We start from the raw sequence: 20541 nt of genomic DNA on the forward strand, positions 1-20541 counted from the left end.
TTTAACAGCTTACAATGCCCCCTAGTTGTTATAAAATATTAACATTTATTCAAAACGAAGCATCATTCCCTCAATTCCGCCGAGCAAAATAGTTTATTTTATATACTGAGCACTATTTATTTATTTATATTTTAGGACTGGTAAGGCTGGAGATAGTTCAGGAGGTAAAGTTATGCACATCTGTAGGCGCTGGTGCCGGACCAAAAGAATCAAGTAAGCCAACCTCGAAAAAAGGAAGGAATGTCCGCACACAGCTGCTGCTCCACTGGGATATTTCATTGTGCTCGGTACTGGAGAGGCTGGAGATAGGCCCTAGGCCTTCTGAGCTCCTATTAATTAGATGAAGACAATAGGCAGAAATAGGAGTTTACAATGGACCATTAAGCACTAAAAACCTTCCAGAAAGTCCCTGACAACTGATTAATTCCAGTGCTCCTTGCACAATGAATGTATTGTACCACCATCATGCTTCGTAGTCTGCAATCATAGCTGAAGACATCTCAAATTACACAGAGAAGAGAACTGTTCACATGCATCACAAAGGAAAGTCACCTTTATGCTGTGTTGTACCTTTATACACTGCCATTTACAGCCTTCTTTCTCTCCATTGGGCCTACATGTTTTCTTCTGACTTGGGCTTTACATAATATGGCAAGCAGGTGAATCCTGCCTTTGTACAGTATGGTAATCTATCCAACAACAGCCAGCCAATAAGCAAGCTTCTGAGGAGTGGGGTAAACCAATGGACAGGTATGTTTAAATAAAACAAACAAGGTTTATGATTATTTTCTGTGGCATCTAATAACAGAGGTGATCTTTTGTTTATTATCGTCTTATTCAGGCAAACTCAGAGGCATTTCTGTGAAGACAGCAAGATTTGAGCTCAACACAAAAGCAATGAATGGTGTTGTTTCCAGTCTGATGCTCCAGTTGAGTTCTTCTGCATTCTCCCCCACTAACATGCCAATTTCAATTCAATTACATGCCGTACATGCCATCTATGTATATCAGAAGCAATGATTTTGTTGTAGCCTATATGTTTGGAGTTGGTGAGATCTCAAGATAGGATCTCAGATGATAAGATCTCAGGATATTTCAGGATCTCTACCATGGACCACTGCTCTCCAATTAGCAGGAAGAGAACCCTTTCTCTTAATTCCATGGTTTGACAGCACAACTCACAAAGAGGGGACAGACAGCTACAAGTGCTCATTGTTTCTGGCAAATTGACCCCCAAAGCTCTGTTCTGCTCTGAGGTTTTGAGGTTCAAAAGACCTTTGTTGCTTCTGCCTCGGTAACAAGCTCATACATTGATTACTGGAAGGGAACCCTGGGCGAGGGGGGTATATGGATAACATTAGTGGATGCCATCTGAGACTCTGCCCTCTCATGCAAATGCTTCCCAATGAGAGGGCAGTAACACATCTGACCGTGCCTAGCTACTACTGGAGAACAGAGGCACACACTGGGAACACACTCTCTGAACGGTCTGAAGGGCTTAGACGCTGGGACGCTCACAACCTTGAGTGGAGGACAGGATCACATAGGTCTACTGCACTCTTGACTTGGAGACTGAAACTCATAGGTGGACTCCACAGCTTTCTCCAGCACTCAACACGCATCAGAATCGCTGAAGAGACCAACACTGAGCTTGACTCTCCGCAATGGCTAAGCACCACACAGACTGCATCGAGAAGCCTGTCCGCATCTGCTTCGAGTTCATGGGCCATTTCATCGGCTCCCATCCCTGGTGGTTCCTGATCACTCCTCTCGTCATCTCGGTGGCCCTAGGAAGCGGATTCGTCTTCCTGGGAGAAAACCTTTCCAACGACATCGAGCAGCAGTTCACCCCTCTGGACGGACAGGCCAAAAGAGAGAGGCGTTTCATTCAGGAGAGCTTCCCTCAGGAGGAGAACATGTTCTCCAGCCTGAGAATCAGCACGGATGGAACCTATGCATGTTTTATAGCCACAAACAACAGCAATATCTGGACAGTGGAGTCCCTGAGGGAGATTCTGCTCGTGGACAGCAAGATCCGGAGCATGGCTGTACTGTTTGAGGATGAACTATTTGAATATGTTGACGTTTGTTCAATGGTCGATGGAAGCTGCTCCTCCAATGCTATACTGGACATTATTGGCTACAATGCCAGCACTGTGGATCACATCAATTTGACATTTCCTGTCCATTCTTCTGAGGCGGGCAGGTTTAACTTGCATCAGTCTGTTGGTAGTGTGACGTCAGGAAACAACTCAGTGGTTCAAAACGCTGAGGCCATACGACTGTATTATTATTTAAGAGGAGACAACGAAACAAAAACAAGTATTTGGCTGGAGAAGTTCATGACTTTGCTCTCAAATGAATCGACAGCCTCCATACAGGTGAGATGGTAGGCAATAATCAAGAAACCATCAACACGTTTCTAATGTTTAACAAGTCACTGAGCAGTAAAGGTTCCTTTCTTATCATCGTGTTGTTTCGTGCCAGATATCCTACTCCACCTCTAGGTCAATGCAGTGGGAATTCAACAAAATTCCAGATGGAATCATCCATCTGTTCGCCATCACGTACACCATCGCCATTACATTCTCCATTATTTCAAGCATGAGGTTTGTAAAACAGATATCTAGACTTCTGATTAAGTGATTGACAGGCCTCTGTAGGCAGGGATAATTTATTGAACCGAGGTAAAGTTAGTTTCATATTGGACATATAACAGACATTTGGCATTTTGTGACTTAGTTTTAGTAAATTTTGGGGGAGAAAAGTGGTGGAGGTAGTACAGAACAGATATTAAACAGTCTGAATGTTATTATATACATCCATATTGTTTTGTTTTTATGAAATAAATACATAAAATGGGAGGAGAAACACAAAACATGTTTGTAGCCTATTCATGCACAAAGTACCACAAAATGCCAAATGTGAATGTCTATTCTATGTCCAATGTGAAACCAAATTAACCTCGGTTATAATTGAGGGGTAGTTATTGAAGGGTAGTTACCCTCAAGACGGTAGGGCACACAGATTACATTGTTGTCCAAATGTGCTCTTTAAAAATTCATTATCCTGGAGTACCCATGTAGACAGTCTCTGTAGTAGGCTACAGCAGAGACTACATTTTCTGCGACGCCTCAGAGTGCATGATGTTGACCAAAAGTACATGTTTTACTTTTTTTACTTCTACCGGGCAGTTGTAGAGAGTCTTGTCAGATACGGCATCACGGCTTGGTTCAGGAATCTTTCTGTGCAACTAAAATCCAAGCTGCTTAGATTGATGCAGACTGCATGGAAGGTCATAGTAGTTAGAGATTATCTGACACTACAATCTATCTACTGTATGAACAGGCCACCCGAAGACTAGCCTGTAAGATAGTCGCTGACCCATCTCATGTACTGCATGAGGAGTATGAGCTCCTACCCTCTGGGAGGAGGTTTAGAGTCCCCTGGTGCAGGTTAAACCGGTTTCAGAAGTCGTTTATCCCTGCCTCAATAAAAATCCTCAACAGTGATAAATAGCGAGCAGGCTGAGACAGAAGGGATTCCAAGTGATATGCATCTTCTGCTCTATGATGTGTTTTTGTGTTTATTGTTTTTATCGCATATTTATTATTTATTGTTATTTGTTGGTGCTATGTGGCTCCTCACTAACAACTGTGTGTGACTGTTTACTACAGCATGTGTGCCCAAGACAAATTTCTCACATTGTGAGACAATAAAGTGTATTCTGATTCTGATTCTGAAAAGACGTAATAGTGGCTGTTTGTTGTTGATATGTGGGATATTTACAGTAGAGTTCATATGTAGAAGAGACCTTCATCTCAGAATGATTCCCTGTCAAAATGAAGGTTAAATGTCTAAAATGTCCTCCCCAGGCTGGACAGCGTGAGGAACAAGGTGTGGGTGGCGACGGTAGGAGTCCTATCCACCGGTCTGGGGGTCCTGTCCAGCTTCGGCTTGCTGCTCCTCCTAGGACAGCCCTTCGTCATGACCGTGGCCGCCTCTCCCTTCATGCTACTGGGTAAGGAAGGTCTTTCTCATCATCGTAGGAGTGAAGTTTTAAAAAGTGTACTGTAAATCAAAGACTACAGGAAAGGGCGGTGTAGCAGAAGCTGTCATTCAAGATCCGGCACGCCACACAAAATAAAGTGCAAGGGCTTTTTGGTCTGAGGGGAAAATTATATGAGCTTTTAGACAGGAAAGGTGTCAAACTGCCCCTGCAACAACTTCAATCCACATCATCATCATCATCATCATCATCATACCCCTTTTGTGGTCTGTGTGTAGGTCGCACCGACACTGATAACACAAGTTTTTTTTATCGCTCCAGGTGTCGGCCTCGACGACCTGTTCATCATGCTCTCCAGCTGGCAGCAGACCAGCGTTCTGGACGGGGTGGCGGACAGACTCGCCGACACCTACAAGCATGCCGCCATCTCTGTCTCCATCACCACGGTGACAGACGCCCTGGCACTCTTCCTGGGCTTCAGCTCCCCGTTCGGCTCGGTCCAGTCTTTCTGCCTCTACGCCGGAACAGGCATCATCTTCTGCTACCTATACAACCTAACCTTCCTGGGGGCCTTCCTGGCTCTGAATGGCCGAAGGGAGGCCGAGAACCGCCACTGGCTTACCTGCGCCCCGATCCCAGAGGTCCTTCCCCCCGGGGGGTCTAAAGAGTACGGAATCTGCTGCATGGGGGGTGCCTACAACCATGACACGGGGGCCGAGGAGGAGCAGCCGATTGGACGGTTCTTTGGGAAGTACTACGGGCCGTTCCTGACCCAGAGATGGACGAAGTTCTGTGTAGTGGTCCTCTATGCCGGGTACCTGGCCGTCAGTGTCTATGGCTGCTGTTTGATGAAGGAAGGGATCAACCTCAGGAATCTGGCGTCTGATGACTCTTACATTATCAGGTACTATGATGACCAGAGCACCCACTTCGCTTTGTATGGGCCTAATGTCATGGTAGCCGTGAAGACAGCGTTCTCCTATTGGAGCCAGGATGGACAGCGCAATCTCACCTTTTGCATGGAGGCGTTTGAGGAGCTGGATTACGTTGAAGGAAGCTTCTCCTGGCTCCAGCTTTATCGACTCTATGCCAACAAAAGTCATCTAGACATCGGCTCGGAGGATAGCTTCATGGGCAACCTGTCGGGTTTCCTGGAACACTATCCATTCTTCAGGCAGGACCTCAACATGAGTGACTACAACCACATCCAGAGTTCCCGGTTCTTCATTCAAACGCTGGAGAGAACATCAGAGGCAAAGCTGCTGACGGGTCTGAGAGACACAGCAAAGCAATGCCCAGTAGACCTGCTGGTCTTCCACCCCAGCTTCATCTACTTCGACCAGTACACCGTCATCGTGGACAACACCGTACAGACCATAGTGGTCAGCATGGTAGCCATGCTGATCATCTCCATCCTGCTGATACCCAATCCGCTTTGCTCGCTGTGGGTGGCCTTCGCTATTGGCTCTGTGATCGTCGGCGTGGCCGGGTTCATGTCCCTGTGGGGAGTCAGCCTGGACTCCATCTCCATGCTCAACCTAGTCATCTGCATCGGCTTCTCTGTCGACTTCTCCGCCCACATCTCCTACGCGTTCGTCTCCAGCTCCAAGGCGGACGTGAACGAGAGGGCCGTGGACGCTCTGGCCCGCCTGGGCTATCCCATAGTGCAAGGCGCCATGTCCACCATCTTGGGAGTCCTAGTGCTAGCTGCCTCTAGGTGCTACATCTTCAAGACCTTCTTCAAGATCATGTTCCTGGTGATTTCATTCGGGCTAATCCACGGGGTCGTCTTCATCCCCGTCTTTCTGACGTTGTTAGGGTCATTTGGGAAATGATAAAGGAAATTAATCGATCAACCAACCCACTGATTGAAGACGTCCACAATCCACTTTTACATAACAGAGGACATGTGGCAAGGTTGTATGAAAAATATTTGACTGTGACTTTATTATTTTTACTGTTATTCACATACTATGTTGTTGTTGTTTGTTTTTTTAGTGGTAATGATCAATCCTTTTTGCTGTTAAAAAACACAAAAACAAACAAAAAGCACTGTGATTGCTAGATTACCTCATAGATTATAATTTAGTTACCAGATTCTTTGATGGATCTTTCATATTGGAAAAGTCAACAAAGAAATGTTGCTTCTATGCTCTATGTAAATACTCCTTCCTCCACCTGTTTGAAAACACTTCCAGCTCGATTTGCATTCAATGTATTTTCTGTTGATATCTGATAAATGACAGAGAATAAAATAGTTGTCACAAAGTTTCTAAAGGGAAACCTACATTAACTTACATTAAACGCATTGTTTACTAAACATGAAGACACCCTAAACAACACAATTTTTATTTTATTTTAATGTAAACACCTGTTTTCTCACCTTTATTTAACCAGGCAGGTCAGTCATTTTAAATACAATTTTAAATGTTCCTAAAAATGAGGGATGATGCCTTTAAAATCCATAAATCTGGGAAGCAGATCCACCAACAAGGGAAGACAGACAACAGGGACAACCCAGGTTAAGAGTATGATAGGGGTTTTATTTATTTCAGATATGCACTGTTCTCCTTTACCGATCAGCCATCTGTGTCTTCATCTCAGAGAGAAAGACAGACAGCAGTACTGCACCACATGCTCACACATTCTAAAAACCTTCTATACATCTATGTACACTGTTCCCATTCAACCCCACTCATATGTACAACTAATGGGTAAAAGGCAGAAAACCAAGAATTCAAATTATATCACTTGGGCAAAGAAAACAAAAACCAACGTACATAGAAAACTAATGATACGTTATGTTGGTTGTATGCTTGGGTGTGCCTCTAAGAAAATATATAGCTCTTAAATGCTAAGGTACATTTATGATTTTAAAACAATCATTTATGCTTTGTAACAATCTACACTTTAAACTAAGCCATGAGCAGATACTTCACATTTGTTTGACATTTCTAAGGTTTGATGCTAGTAAAGTAAGAGAAAAAAAAAACAACATGACTGTTGAGAAGCTGAAGCGAAGCAGTCTACATGACCATCTGACCGTATCCCATCATATACAAGTGATAATTGAGATTGTTAAAATCGGGGGGCTTGACTGAGGTATTGAGAAATACACACAGACGTCAACCAAACTGATCAAATGAGTGATGAGTCCCAACCAAATTCAGCGGATTCTATATGTCCCTCCCTGCCTCATCTCCATTGGCTAAGAGATGTGTCACTGATGACTGAGGTTTGGTAGGTGGTGTTCCAGACAGACAAAGCAGCATCTCATAATATGTACACAGCATATCTCTCTACATAAATGCATACGGGGGGTGAGTGTCCACCCTCACCAAAGTGCTAAGAGTTGAGAGGCGTGGCTCAGGGCTCTACGTTTACATTAACGCTCTCACAAGGCCACCGTAGACACAGCAACTGTAACACGCACGGCTCAGACACACCTGGTAATACCAGCCTGTATAATAAAAAAGGTGGTGGATTAGGGAGGCGTGCTTATGACATGAAACCGGACAGTGAACACACACGCACGCATTAATTTGACTACCAAACTGACACTAGGGGCTGGAGCCACACTGCAGGACAAAGCCAACTTCAGTATACACACATGAACATGAAGACAGAGGGTGTGTGCTTACTGATTACAACAGGAAGACTGTAGACTGTGTGTGCGCTACAGTGCGCACATACAAACATATTATACACATACTGTAATTTACATTTATAAGAGAACCCGTTCCTGAAGCCTTGATTGATAATTAGAATATTTACACACCAATATATTAATAACACACCCTTCCCCCCCCTCATCCAATCCAAGGCCTTCCAGCCCCTGTCTCTTCAACAACCTATTGTCAGTAACATGATTCTATCATAAATACTGTACACTACATACAGATTTACCTTAGACTTCCTTATAGGGGCCCCTCTAGTCTGTCCCCTGAGCCCTGACCCCCAGACAGACTGCCCTATTGGAACCCAAGTCCCCCTCCCCGATAGTCCCTCCCTCTACAGCCTCTGACCTCTTGACCGGTTCTATCTGTTGTCCAGGGTCTTGCCCTCCAGGACCATCTTGATCTCTTTGGCGTCGAGCGTCTCGTATCTCAGCAGGGCGTCGGCCAGAATCTGGTGCTCGTTGGCGTGAGACTTCAGCAGCGCCCGCGCTCGCTCGTACGAGTCCTGAGGAACCGCATCGTGAGAACGCAGAACGGACAGAACGTTAGGACACACGTGAACAACCGGCGCAACGCTTGCAACAGTCCTGCAGAACCACACAACAAGGTAGGAAACGTCAAGGTCCGTTTGATTCCCTTTAGTTACCGGGTGTCTTTCTTCAGTGTTTTGTTACTTGGGGGTCTGTTTGGAAATGGCTAAAAACTTTGACTTTTAGCAGAGATGTAGTCTCGCGTCGCCAGACCCATCTCCGCACTGTTTGGCACTGTGCCAGCGCTTGAGAGGGTCTGGCTACAACCCTTTATCAATCTGGAATAGGGGAAAACAACGCTGTATTTCCTTAAACCAATCACAATCGTCTTGGGCGGGACTAACCAAATAGTATTGGGGGATTGAATCTTATTGGTGCCGAGAGAAATAGCCGGCACCAATCAGAGGCTTATTCCCAAAACCTATACCGTGTGAGCCAGACTAGCGGAGATAGTTTCTCATCAACAGCTTTAGAAGTGTCTCAGAGGGGCAGAGCCTAGAGGCGCCGACTTACCTTCAACAGTTTCCTTGTTTCCTGTTCAATGGCAGCCTGCATCTCTGGGCTCTGCTTGGTGACATCACTATAGGTCATAACCCCCAGCTGGGGAGGGAGAAAGAGAGAGAGAGAGAGAGAGGGGGGGGGGGGGGGGTTAGAGGGAGGCAGGGAGGGAGAGAGAGAGAGTGAAGTGGGGGGGGGTTAGAGGGAGGGAGGGAGAGAGAGAGAAAGAAAGCATAAGAGAGAGAAAGGGTCATCAGGAAAGGAACCTCTATGATACACTAGTTTTGAGACTAGTAAAGTTCCTCTACCCAAAAGCCCCTGAGGTACCCACCTTCTCACACATTCCAAATCTGGTCACCATCATCTTGGCAATTTTGGTGGCGCTGTCAAAGTCACTGGATGCACCTGGAGGAGAGATACAAGAAAGTAAATCACTAAATAACTACCATCCAATAACCCTAACCACTATAAAATAACTAATCACTAACTAACCCTAACCACAACCCCCAGCTGTTGCACATCAGCAGAGTCACTGTATGTTTGAGGAGCACCTTTTCAGGACCCTGTCCAAATATAGCTTCCAAAAAGAGCTCATAGAGGCCCCTCTCACAGACACACACACACATACACACACACAAACACACAAACACACAAACACACACTCATACGCGCACACACTCCCCTCCCGGCATACCGGTGGTGATGTACTCGTTGCCGAAGATGATTTCCTCGGCCACGCGGCCTCCCATGCTCACGTCCATCTGGGCGAGCAGCTGAGAACGGGTCTCACTCCAACGATCGTTCTCCGGAAGCATGGACACCTGGAACACAAGAGGGAGGGATGAAGGAGGAGAGGAAGATGGAGGGAGGAAAAGGAGGGAGGAGAGGAGAGGAGGGGTTGAAGGAGGAGGAGAGGAAGATGGAGGGAGGAAAAGGAGGGAGTAGGGAGGAGAGGAGAGGGTGAAGGAGGAGGAGAGGAAGATGGAGGGAGGAAAGAGAAGGAGGAGGGAGGAGAGGAGAGGGGGTGAAGGAGGAGGAGAGGAAGATGGAGGGAGGAAAGAGAGGGAGGAGGGAGGAGAGGAGAAGGTGGAGGAGGAGAGGAGAAGTGGATAGAGGGATACTGGAGGACAGGAAGCGACTGCAATAATGGGGATGGAGAGAAAGAGAGGAGAAGAAAGGAATGGCGAAGGAGCGGGCCAAGAAGAGAGGGAGATGGGGCAAACGAGGACAGGAGGAGAGAGGAGAGGAGAGAGGGATGACTCACGTGTCCCAGGCTTGGTCCTCGCGGCATGATGGTGGCCTTGTTGATGGGCATGGCGTCCTTGGTGTAGATGGCTACGATGGCATGGCCAGACTCATGGTACGCTGTGATCTCCTTGTTTTTCTTATCAATCTCCACACTCCTCCTCTCCGGGCCTAGACAGAGAGCATGGGGGGTCAGTGGTAGAGCGGGTCGTCCAATGATTGTAGGGTCGGCGGTTCGAATCACGCCTCCTTCTGTCCATATGTTGAAGTGTCCTTGGGCAAGACACTGTACCCCAAATTGCTCCCAATGAGCAGGCTAGCACCTTGCATGGCAGCTGCCGCCATTGGTGTGTGAATGTATGGGTGAATGAGAGGCCATTGTAAAGCCCTTTGGATAAAAGCGCTATATAAGTGCAGTCCATTGACCATTTACCATAAGAGGGCAACATCTACCATGAGACCACAGAGGAATCCCAATAAGCCTGAGGGCCATATTGAGACTTCTCAGGACGGCAGGAAGCCGCTCGTCAAACCGCCTCCGCTGCGCTTCCCTCTCACCCATGAGGATCTTGTCCTTGGCGAACTCCAGCTCCTTGTGGGTGACCATGTCCTTGCCGTCCACCGCCGCCTTCAGGGCCGCCTGGTTCACCAGGTTCTCCAGGTCGGCGCCGGAGAAGCCCACCGTGCCGCGGGCGATGATGTTGGCCTCGATGTCTGGTCGACGACAAACAGTCACCCAGTTAGCAGAATGCTAAGCTAATGGATATAGCATATGGCTAAGCTAAGCTAATGCTAAGCGGAATGCTAAGCAAAGATAGTCCAGTGTCAATGTCATTTTATGTATATAGCACCATGTAGATAACACTACACTATTTGTAATGTGATGTAAAATATGATGCATTCATAAAAATCAATGTAGCACATAGTGCTTTGCACTGATGGTGACGCTAGCCTCTTGTCGTCATGCACCACACACGCAACGTGACAAGTCGGCCGGGCATTGAGACAGTAGCTGTGGCTGTATAACATGGGAGAGCTGGGCCGCTAGCTAGCCAGGCCGCCGACGCGGACGTCCTACCGGGGGCTACTTTGATCTTCCTGAGGTACCAGTTGAGGATCTCCGTGCGTCCCTTCACGTCCGGCTTGGGGACCGTCACCTGCATGTCGAAGCGGCCTGGACGGATCAGGGCGCTGGGAGGGAAGGGGGAGGTGAAAGGTCACGGAGAGACAGCAGGAAGTGAGAGGGTGAAAGGTCACGGAGAGACAGCAGGGGGTGGGTGGGTGAATGGTGGCGGTGGAGACGCGGTGTGAGAAGCAGGAGACGGTGTGGGACGTACTTGTCCAGAGCCTCTGGGAAGTTGGTCGCTCCAATGATGATCACCCCTTCGTTTGGTTTGAACCTGCCGTCGGTCAGACACAAAGGTTTAGAGGTCGATCGCACCTCGCACGCCTGCACGTGCAACAGCGTGAGGCGCTCCGAGTGACGTTTACACAATGCCGATCGGCTGGCGCTTTAACATTTACTGTAAACAACATTCGGTATTTAACAGGGCATACCCGTCCATCTCAGCCAGCAGCTGGTTGATGGTCTGCCTGGAGTAGGGGTGCATGGGAGACTCGATCCTCTTCCCCCCCACGCTGTCCAGCTCGTCTATGAAGATCACGCAGGGGGCGTTGGCCTTGGCCTCTCCTGGATAAACAGTGGGGGGTTAGAGACAGAAGAGGACAGAGGAAGGAGGAGAGCAGGACAGAGACGAGAAGCGTGGAGGTCAGGATTGGAGGGTTAATACTGTGTGTGTGTGTGTGTGTGTGTGTGTGTGTGTGTGTGTGTGTGTGTGTGTGTGTTAGGGATGTAACGATAACCGTGAGAAAAATTCAATTAAATTTATAGTGATAAAATTATCACTAAAACTGTGTTCGATTTCTGCGCTTTTAAAACTCCCTGTAAATACTGTCCAGCATCAACCAAAGTTAGCAACAGTCTCCCAGACGCATTATTTTAATGTTTATGCAAAAAAGTGCTAAGTGCTGCTAATTGTATTTGTGGTTTTCAATATAAAACGTGTGTTCATAAGTAGTTTTAGAAAATGTTCAGTATATTTAACAATACTGTGATAATACTGATACTATACTGAGACTATAATCATGATATGAATTTTTCACACCGTTACATCTCTAGTGTGTGTGTGTGTGTGTGTGTGTGTGTGTGTGTTTGTGACTCACTGAAGAGGTTCCTGATGCGGCTGGCTCCCACGCCCACAAACATCTCATCGAACTCTGACCCGGAAGCGTAGTAGAAGGGCACGTCCGCCTCCCCGGCCACCGCCCGGGCCAGCAGGGTCTTCCCCGTCCCCGGGGGACCCACCAGGAGGACACCTGCAGCGAGGACAGGAGCGCAGGACAGGGAGGGGCGGGACTGAGACCACGAGCAACAAACAACTGAGACCGGACGAACCGTCTGAGGACATCAACCCTGCCCACAGCTGTCAGACTTCATAACAAGTCTAGATAATCGTCCCCAGGTCTTGTCCTGTCTGTGATGTGTGAGTCTGTGTGTATAGATCTCTGTGTGTATACTGTGACATGTTTCGCGTTTTATGTCATTTTTTGTGATAATGTGTAATTTTTTATTTATTTAGTGTTTTAATATGTGTAACCTTTTATATTAGCTACTTTTGTAAATTCTGCAATCTTTTTCAGTTCACTGGTCTCCCACCCCCACCCCCATCCTCCCTCCTCCCCCTCACCTTTGGGCAGCTTGCCCCCCAGGACGGTGAACTTCTGGGGGTTCCTCAGAAACTCCACCACCTCCTCCAGCTCGTTCTTGGCCTCATCCACGCCCTTGACGTGCTCGAAGGTCACGTTCTTCACTTGGACCGGATCCACCGCCGAGCCCAGCCCTGCTGTGGTTCGGAATCGCACTGTCCAGGATGGTTAGATTACATCTCCTACTGTAGTCTCCCTGTCCAGGATGGTTAGATTACATCTCCTACTGTAGTCTCCCTGTCCAGGATGGTTAGATTACATCTCCTACTGTAGTCTCACTGTCCAGGATGGTTAGATTACAACTCCTACTGTAGTCTCCCTGTCCAGAACAGTTAGATTACATCTCCTACTGTAGTCTCCCTGTCCAGGATGGTTAGATTACATCTCCTACTGTAGTCTCACTGTCCAGGATGGTTAGATTACATCTCCTACTGTAGTCTCACTGTCCAGGATGGTTAGATTACATCTCCTACTGTAGTCTCCCTGTCCAGAACAGTTAGATTCCAGCTCCTAGTCTGAAATGGTTACAACTCTCTAAGCTGTGTTCGAAACGGTTCACTCATTATTCCCATGTAGTGTTTGTAATATAGTGAACTATATAGGGAACGATTAAACGGTTATTGGACAGTACACCGAACATCAAAAGAATGCACAGGATAATCGTGTGATGCAAGCGGACATGCACAGTATCGCATAAACAAACCAAGCTGACTGAAATGTACTCACTCGGTTTTGCTTTTGCATGTTCATTTTTGAATGTTAAATCCCAAATAAATTGCTGAAATTAGAATGATAGCTAGCCCAATAAGACCAAGTGAACGTTAGCTCGGTAGGAGACTAAAGCAGGTGTGAACCCTACTGATTTTCAGGTCAGTTGGCTAATGATCATGAAGGCTGTAGGCTACTTTATTAGTGTTCCACCACAGACAACTCCAGCAATTGTGACAGTTGTGTTGTGAAACATTTAATTATGAACGCCATTCTCTCTTCTGCTTCTCAACACGACTGCATTTCATTGTGGATAAAAATGTTTAAAAAATGGCGGACACACTATATAGTGCACTATATAGGGAATAGGGAACAGTTTCGAACACAGTTCTATTCTCACTGTCCAGAATGGTGAGATTGCATCTCCTATATTTATGTGTATATATTTATGTGTATAATATGTGTGTGTGTGTGTGTGTGTGTGTGTGTGTGTGTGTGTGTGTGTGTGGAGGGTGTGTGTGTGTGTGTGTGTGTGTGTGTGTGTGTGTGGAGGGTGTGTGTGTGTGTGTGTGTGTGTGTGTGTGTGTGTGCGTGTGCGAGTGTGTGTGTGTGTGTGTGTGTGTGTGCGTGTGCGTGTACCCGATAGGAAGGGGGTCTTGGACAGCCCGTACAGCCCCACCAGCAGCAGCACCAGCAGGATCAGCCTGGTCCTCCTCAGGGACTCTGCACAGGACAGGAGAGCTCAATACACCTGCTACTGTGTGTGTGTGTGTGTGTGTGTGTGTGTGTGTGTGTGTGTGTGTGTGTGTGTGTGTGTGTGTGTGTGTGTGTGTGTGTGTGTGTTGTGTGTGTGTCTACATGCCTTGTGTGCGCCGGGGCCTGGTAGTGAGGGCCTGGGCCTTGAGGAAGCCCTCGGCGAAGCCGCTCTTGAACACGTCCTGGTGAACGTCCGGGATGTTCTTGCTCTTCAGCAGCTTGTCCAGAGTCTCCACCTCCGCACCCTTGTCCCGCGACAGCAGACCCTGCAGCAAACCAGGTCAAACCAGGTTCAGATACAACCAGCCCCGACCCCCGACAGCTCTGAAACACATCCGTCTCATTCGAGTCTGTCCATAAGATCTGACCGATTCAGTTAAATCAGTTTTAGAGCTTTGGGACGTTCCTAATAGGGATGGTTATGACACATGTCCGATTCCAGACATCTAGGTCGAGGTCATTATCAGCCGTGGCTGACCGGAGATGTGACGGTCTTGCTGCAGCCTGAGACCGGGATTGTGTTGGAGGCCAGTCTGACAAACACCTGCACACCGGAATTATGCTCCGCTGTGGTTTTATTTCCCCTTTCCTGCTCTGCGTTTGTACCCCGCGCCCGGCTCGGTTGTTTGGATGTGCGTGAACTACAGTACCAGCGTTCGACTAGAGACCACTCTGACCTTCATGAAGGAGGGCGTGAAACCCTCAGGCTCCATCGGTGGCTCCAGGCCAGACTGCTGCCTCCTGGATTTGGTCCTCAGGGTCTTAAAACCTCGACTCTGAACCTGCACTGCAACACACACACACACAGACGCAAACACACACACACACACACACACAGTATTTAAGTCAAAGTCCACACTAAGAGACCTTTCCTCCTTTGTCATCTGACTAAATAAACTCTGAACAAGATCCAGTGGTGTAAAGAATAGGATCTGTTCCTACTGTTCTCATTGCCTTTCTACTGCCTCACTGTTACGATATCCCCTTTTAGGTTAGATGGGTTAAGTAGGGTAGTGTAGTGATATCGTTTAGTAAAGGATTAGTTAGGTAAATATCAGTGGAGTGTGTAGGCAGGGACGGTACTGACGAGGCATAAAGGGGCGTGGCTTGGAGGTCATTAGGAGGGCATGAGCGCCAGGTGAGGACGCACGCTGGAGACGCCAAACGCAATTGAGAGCGGCAGTCGTCAAATACCGGGACTGAGAAACCACACCCTCTGTTTGGAACCTGTTTATCTGCACTCTTGATGAACTATTGTACGCCTGGGATTTTAACCACAGCTAAACTAAGACAGGCGGAAGGAGCTGGTCCAAGCCGGCAGAGGAAGTGGGCCCAGCGGGCGGATTCGTGCCGGAGCCGGCCAGACCTCGCCACAGCAGTGACCGGTGAGCCCCCAGAACCACTGTCCCCCTACGCTGGGTTAGGTGCCCACCCGGGAGGGTGAAGGTAGGTTCCCACTTCCACAACCTATCATCACGCGAGGAAACATTAGAGTATTACCACTCCACTGGTCTGGAAATGAAGTGAGCCGTAGGCTAGTGGGGCAGCGTAATACTCATCAGGAAAAGTAGAGTCTGCTCACCAGAAATATGCTCCCAGGATTTTTAATTGACACAGAGGTGACGTTTCGGGCTACAAGCCCTTCTTCAGACTTGTAGCCCGAAACGTCACCTCGGTGTCAATTAAAAATCCTGGGAGCATATTTCTGGTGTGCAGACTCTACTTTTCCTGATGAGTTTGTTTTTCTGTCTAGCACCCAGTTTGAAACCTTTTGGAAGTGTGTGCCTTTGTCCATTTTCTGCAGCGTAATACTGCCCCACCGGGGGACTAGCCTGGGACTTCCCATTAGACTATGACAGATCAGACAGCACTGGAGCACGGCGCCCCCCTCAGTCACCTGGCCAGTACTGCAGCTGTGTGGAGATGCTCTGGAGAGGGGTGGGGCTCTGTCTGCTGAAGGGGGGGTAGGCGGCACCCATCGTACCCCCGGAGAAACCTGGGGAGATGAGAGCAGAGAGAGACCAACAGAGAGACACACATCAGGCTCTTGCTTTGTACTACAACAATCAGTTGGCTGCCACTTCCTCAACTAACAACAACTTCAATCAACAACTCGATCTCTGAAACATTTTGATCCGACTACTTTTAGATGTAGCCTTATTTTGTTCTCATAGTAGGAGGCCAGATTCACTCTTGGCTATAGAAAGCATTGTGCTCTATAACAGATTTGGTTCTGGTAGTACTTCACTAGAGGAAAAAATGAACATTTGAAGAGTCAGAAGTGTTCTTTGTCTTTATTGTGTTAACAATGGTGATGTCAGTTAGTTTTGGTTAGATCAGAGCTATTGAATATTAAATCATCTTTGCTCACTACATATTAGCTGTCCTTACCCTCAGGTGTGCTTATATAGTTTTATATATATAGTTTATAAACTACAGGTTATCAACTTTTAAAAAATTATATCAGTTATCAGCCAGAGAAGCAGGTAAATATCGGTTATCGGTCGTAAAAATGCATATCGTGCATCCATAGGTAAACCCACCATTTCTGGGTCATCAGACTCCCCAGGGAGATAGATAGACTCACCATGCTTGTTCTGGTAGAAGGAGCGTGTGGACAGGTAGGATGTCCTCCAGGCCTGCTGGCTGGGGCTAGTACTGGGCTGAGACGCTGCCCCCTGGTGGCTCAGGCAGGGTAACACACTGCTGACTAGCTCATCCAGCTGACCCAAGCCCAGGTCAGAGAGACCCAGCTCCCTCAGGCTCCAGCTAGGCTGTGGGGACAAGAGGGCACACACACATCCTTGACCGGAGGAACCTGCAGGGTGTATTAAAACCCTCAAACACACACACACACGCACACACACACACACACACAGTAGTCCCCTCCAGACTGACAGCTACTCTGTGTGTGTGTGTGTGTGTGTGTGTGTGTGTGTGTGTGTTTGAGGCTTTTAAAGTGCCCTGCAGGTCCCGTCTGACGTGTGTGTGTGTGTGTACCTCAGTGTTCTGTGGGTCCAGTTCAGGGGCATGCTCTGTGTACTGGGTCTTGGTGGCAGCGCTGCAGCTCACAGAGATTTTCAGCGAGTGGAGGGCGTTGATCAGGTGACTCAGGGGGACAGTCACCTGACAGGAAACAGGACAGACACACTCCCCAGGATTATCACCCTACCGAGAACCAGCATTGCCAGATGTACGATAATTATCTGATTTGTACGATAATTTTGCCCTCTGTACGATCAATAATGCCCAAAATCCCATAATGTACGATAATTTGATCATTTTGTGACACCTAGTTGTAATCAGTTTAGTCATTCATTTTCCGAGTCCTGACAAGATCAGGATATGCTATAACTTCCGCCCTGCGGATGATGGGTGGTCTCTACAAAGTAAACATAGCGGAAGTTTACAGTGGTAGTGTGGTTGATGAAAGTGTTCCGGTTCAAATGTAACTGTTGTTTCAACATTCGTTTCACTTTGCAAATAAACTACATTTCACAGAACGGCATACTGACATACAGTAAGATTAAACCATGAGCTTCCCGACTCTACAGGCTACACACTTTCGCTTTTGCTGTCACTATCCACTTCCATTGTGAAGAGAGTTGGACGAAAATGTCGATCTAGCTCAATACTTGAGCGATCAGTGAAATTATGGTTTCTATGTTTACGGTTCATGTTACTGCAAATAGGGCTAACTGTCAAAAATAGCACACAATGCGGGACTCTTGGGCAGCATCAAATATGTAGGCTACCCCACCAACACTTAAGCACACTGGCAGAAGAAGACACTCAAGGCTAATTAACTAAACTCACAATTATATTTGGTTCTTGTTGTCAAAAGCCCAATTGGATAGCAGAAGACGTAACGTACTAGTGACAACACAAACACGTAGCCTACGTCTGACGCAGTTCACACTGTTGTAGGCTTGCATAACGTTAGCGTAGCCAGCTAGCTATCTAGAATAGCTAACTAAGTGAAGCAAGACAAAGTTTATTTCACAGTCAGCAAGTCATAATATCGGGCACTTCTGCATTTCAACACACTGGGTTGCTACTGAGAAGTCTGAGTCAGTTGCCTGGCTTGCTTAGCTTGCTAACTATTAGCACTAACTTTGGCTACATCTGTCAAATCCGGCTAACGTTAGCTAGCTAGCGTTTTTTCATACCTGAGGTTGGACTGTCATTGAAATGGAATACATTTTCCCCAAAAAAATTAGCCTGGTCCAATTGTGTGACTTTACGTTCGTATATTCTAAACAAATACCCTCCAGCAGTGATGGGACATAGGATACCGGGGCGTCGGTCGCCAATGCGAAGCACTATCGGAACCGGAGCGTCTTCTTCTCTGGGTTTACTGGCGGATCGCATATAACTTCAAGGTGCATACCGCCACCTGCTGTACAAGAGTGTGTAACATCGTGTAATTTTTGCCTAGTGATAGCACCTATGGCTGATTTGTTATGATTTTTTAAAGTTTTAAACTTTAGACTGTTGCTGTAGCGCCACCTTCAGGTTTATTGACCTACAATGCAGGTTGAGGACTTTGGCTATAGTACTGGAGCTATGTGAAAATGTTGGTGATTTTTTGTCCACGGGAAGTTAGACTTCAGTGGAAGATGGAGAATAATAATAGTAATAATAATATAGGCAAATACAATAGGGTTCCGGCAGCTACGCTGCCTGGCCCCTAATTACATAAAAAGCATGAAAATAAAAAATATGAAAAAAACATTTAATGAAATAATTTAACAGTAAAGAAAGAATGCTGACAAACAAGCACAATATGTAACAGATAACCTCCCAAAGGACACACACAAGACAATAACCTCCCCCTACCTACATACCTTCCCCCCTACCTACCCCCCTACCTACCTACTCACTTACCTACCTATCTATCCACCTACCTACCCACGTACCTACCTACCTACCCACCGACCTATCCCCCTACTTACCTACCCACCCTACCTACCTACCTACCCACCCTACCTACCCACTTACCTACTCACTTACCTACCTATCTACCCACCTACCTACCTACCTACCTACCTACCTACCTACCTACTTACCTACCTCCCTCCCTACCTACCCCCTACCTACCTACCTACTCCATACCTACCCACCTACCTACCTACCCAGCTACCCAGACACGAACGAGAAATGAGAAAAGCCAGGACCATGGCCACGCCCACTTTCCCCAGCCCCAGGACTGAATCTCCAACCAGCTGCCATGGTGACATGCCAGCCACTGAGAGAGTGTGAGGGAGAGAGAGAGAGAGAGAGAGAGGGAGAAAGAGAGAGAAATATCCAGAAGTTTTATTACAAGGCGCTCTGAAAAACACTCGATTGCGATTGGACAACCGACACATTCTGCGGTCAATTATTTCTCAACAACTTACCCACGTTCATGGCAACGGAGCAATGTTGAGCGCTGCTTGGGGCAACACTGTTAGACTGGTCATGACTGGGCACGATGACCACAGGACATGGCTCCTGAGACACAGACAGACACAAACAGTGAGAAGATTAGTCAAGTGAGCCACCAAATCTGTTTCCAGTCCTCCACCAACCAACAACAATCACCGGCATTTTTGTTCAAACTAAAAACAGTAAAGTCGAAATGTCCAAACATCTATCTCGGGCTCGGTGGTCCGGCTGATGGCAGTGCCCTGTGGTGACATACCCAGCATGCCTTGCAGCACGTGCAGGTCATTGGCCACCTGGAGCTTGTTACAGTATGAGTGTATGAGTACAGTGACACACCAAAGATTGAATCATCTTACTGATTCAGAATCCTCTCCTAGCAGTTGCTCCATCTGGGGGCTGATGTAGGAGAAGCCTGGGAAGGAATTCTGGTCCGTCACCGTGCCAACGCTGGGGAGGCGGGGCTCCTCCCTCAGCACCTCCTGGTCAAAGTAACTGCAGTCATGGGCGGCTTTCTGTGATTGGCAGAGAAGGGCTGTCAGTCAACAAGCTGCCAGTAGGAAGGACTATGGTCCCAGTAATACATATGTTCTGCTTTCTCTAGAATGTTCAGTGTTCTGATGTTCTGATGTGACTGGAACATAGGCTGTGATAGAGTCCCTACTTGTCCCCACTTGTTGTGTAAGAGAGACGATTATCATTCCCCGTACCACTTTGGGTCTGAAGGGGGGCTCGAGCTCCCTCCGCTCCAGGGCGGGCCAGTAGAGGTTCTGGAAGAAGGGGTGTGCCCGGATGTTTCCCGCCACTCCTAACCTCCTACTGGGGTCTCGTTCAAACAGCTGGGGGGGGGATACAGTAGCAGATGGGACTCGGTGACACAAATGTTGCTGAACACTGAATTTCTCTCATATATAGCCTATATTATGTT

At 47.4% G+C, this 20541-nt stretch overlaps 2 protein-coding genes across 2 annotated transcripts; one reads left to right on the plus strand and one right to left on the minus strand.

Moving 5' to 3' along the window:
• Positions 1 to 1664: 1664 nt before the first annotated feature.
• Positions 1665 to 5844, plus strand: LOC311316383 (patched domain-containing protein 3-like; the record flags this gene model as incomplete). The annotated part of the gene is made up of 4 exons (XM_084447224.1): positions 1665 to 2048; positions 2488 to 2609; positions 3876 to 4021; positions 4331 to 5844. 4 exons carry the CDS (start codon positions 1665 to 1667, stop codon positions 5842 to 5844), a joined length of 2166 nt encoding a protein of 721 aa, XP_084303350.1.
• Positions 5845 to 7941: 2097 nt separating this feature from the next.
• Positions 7942 to 18484, minus strand: LOC311316457 (ATP-dependent zinc metalloprotease YME1L1-like). Its single transcript, XM_084447312.1, has 18 exons — positions 18359 to 18484; positions 17190 to 17315; positions 16777 to 16963; positions 16087 to 16185; positions 14867 to 14976; positions 14296 to 14455; positions 14073 to 14156; positions 12707 to 12880; positions 12183 to 12335; positions 11517 to 11649; positions 11297 to 11359; positions 11038 to 11150; positions 10518 to 10673; positions 9979 to 10130; positions 9409 to 9535; positions 9046 to 9119; positions 8730 to 8816; positions 7942 to 8191 (listed from the first exon to the last, which is right to left on the minus strand). Exons 1-18 carry the CDS (start codon positions 18389 to 18391, stop codon positions 8048 to 8050), a joined length of 2175 nt encoding a protein of 724 aa, XP_084303438.1. The 5' UTR covers positions 18392 to 18484; the 3' UTR covers positions 7942 to 8047.
• Positions 18485 to 20541: the final 2057 nt, after the last annotated feature.

The sequence above is a fragment of the Borostomias antarcticus genome (assembly GCF_949987555.1).
Source record: "Borostomias antarcticus genome assembly, chromosome: 12".
NCBI classification, from domain to species: Eukaryota; Metazoa; Chordata; class Actinopteri; order Stomiiformes; family Stomiidae; genus Borostomias; species Borostomias antarcticus.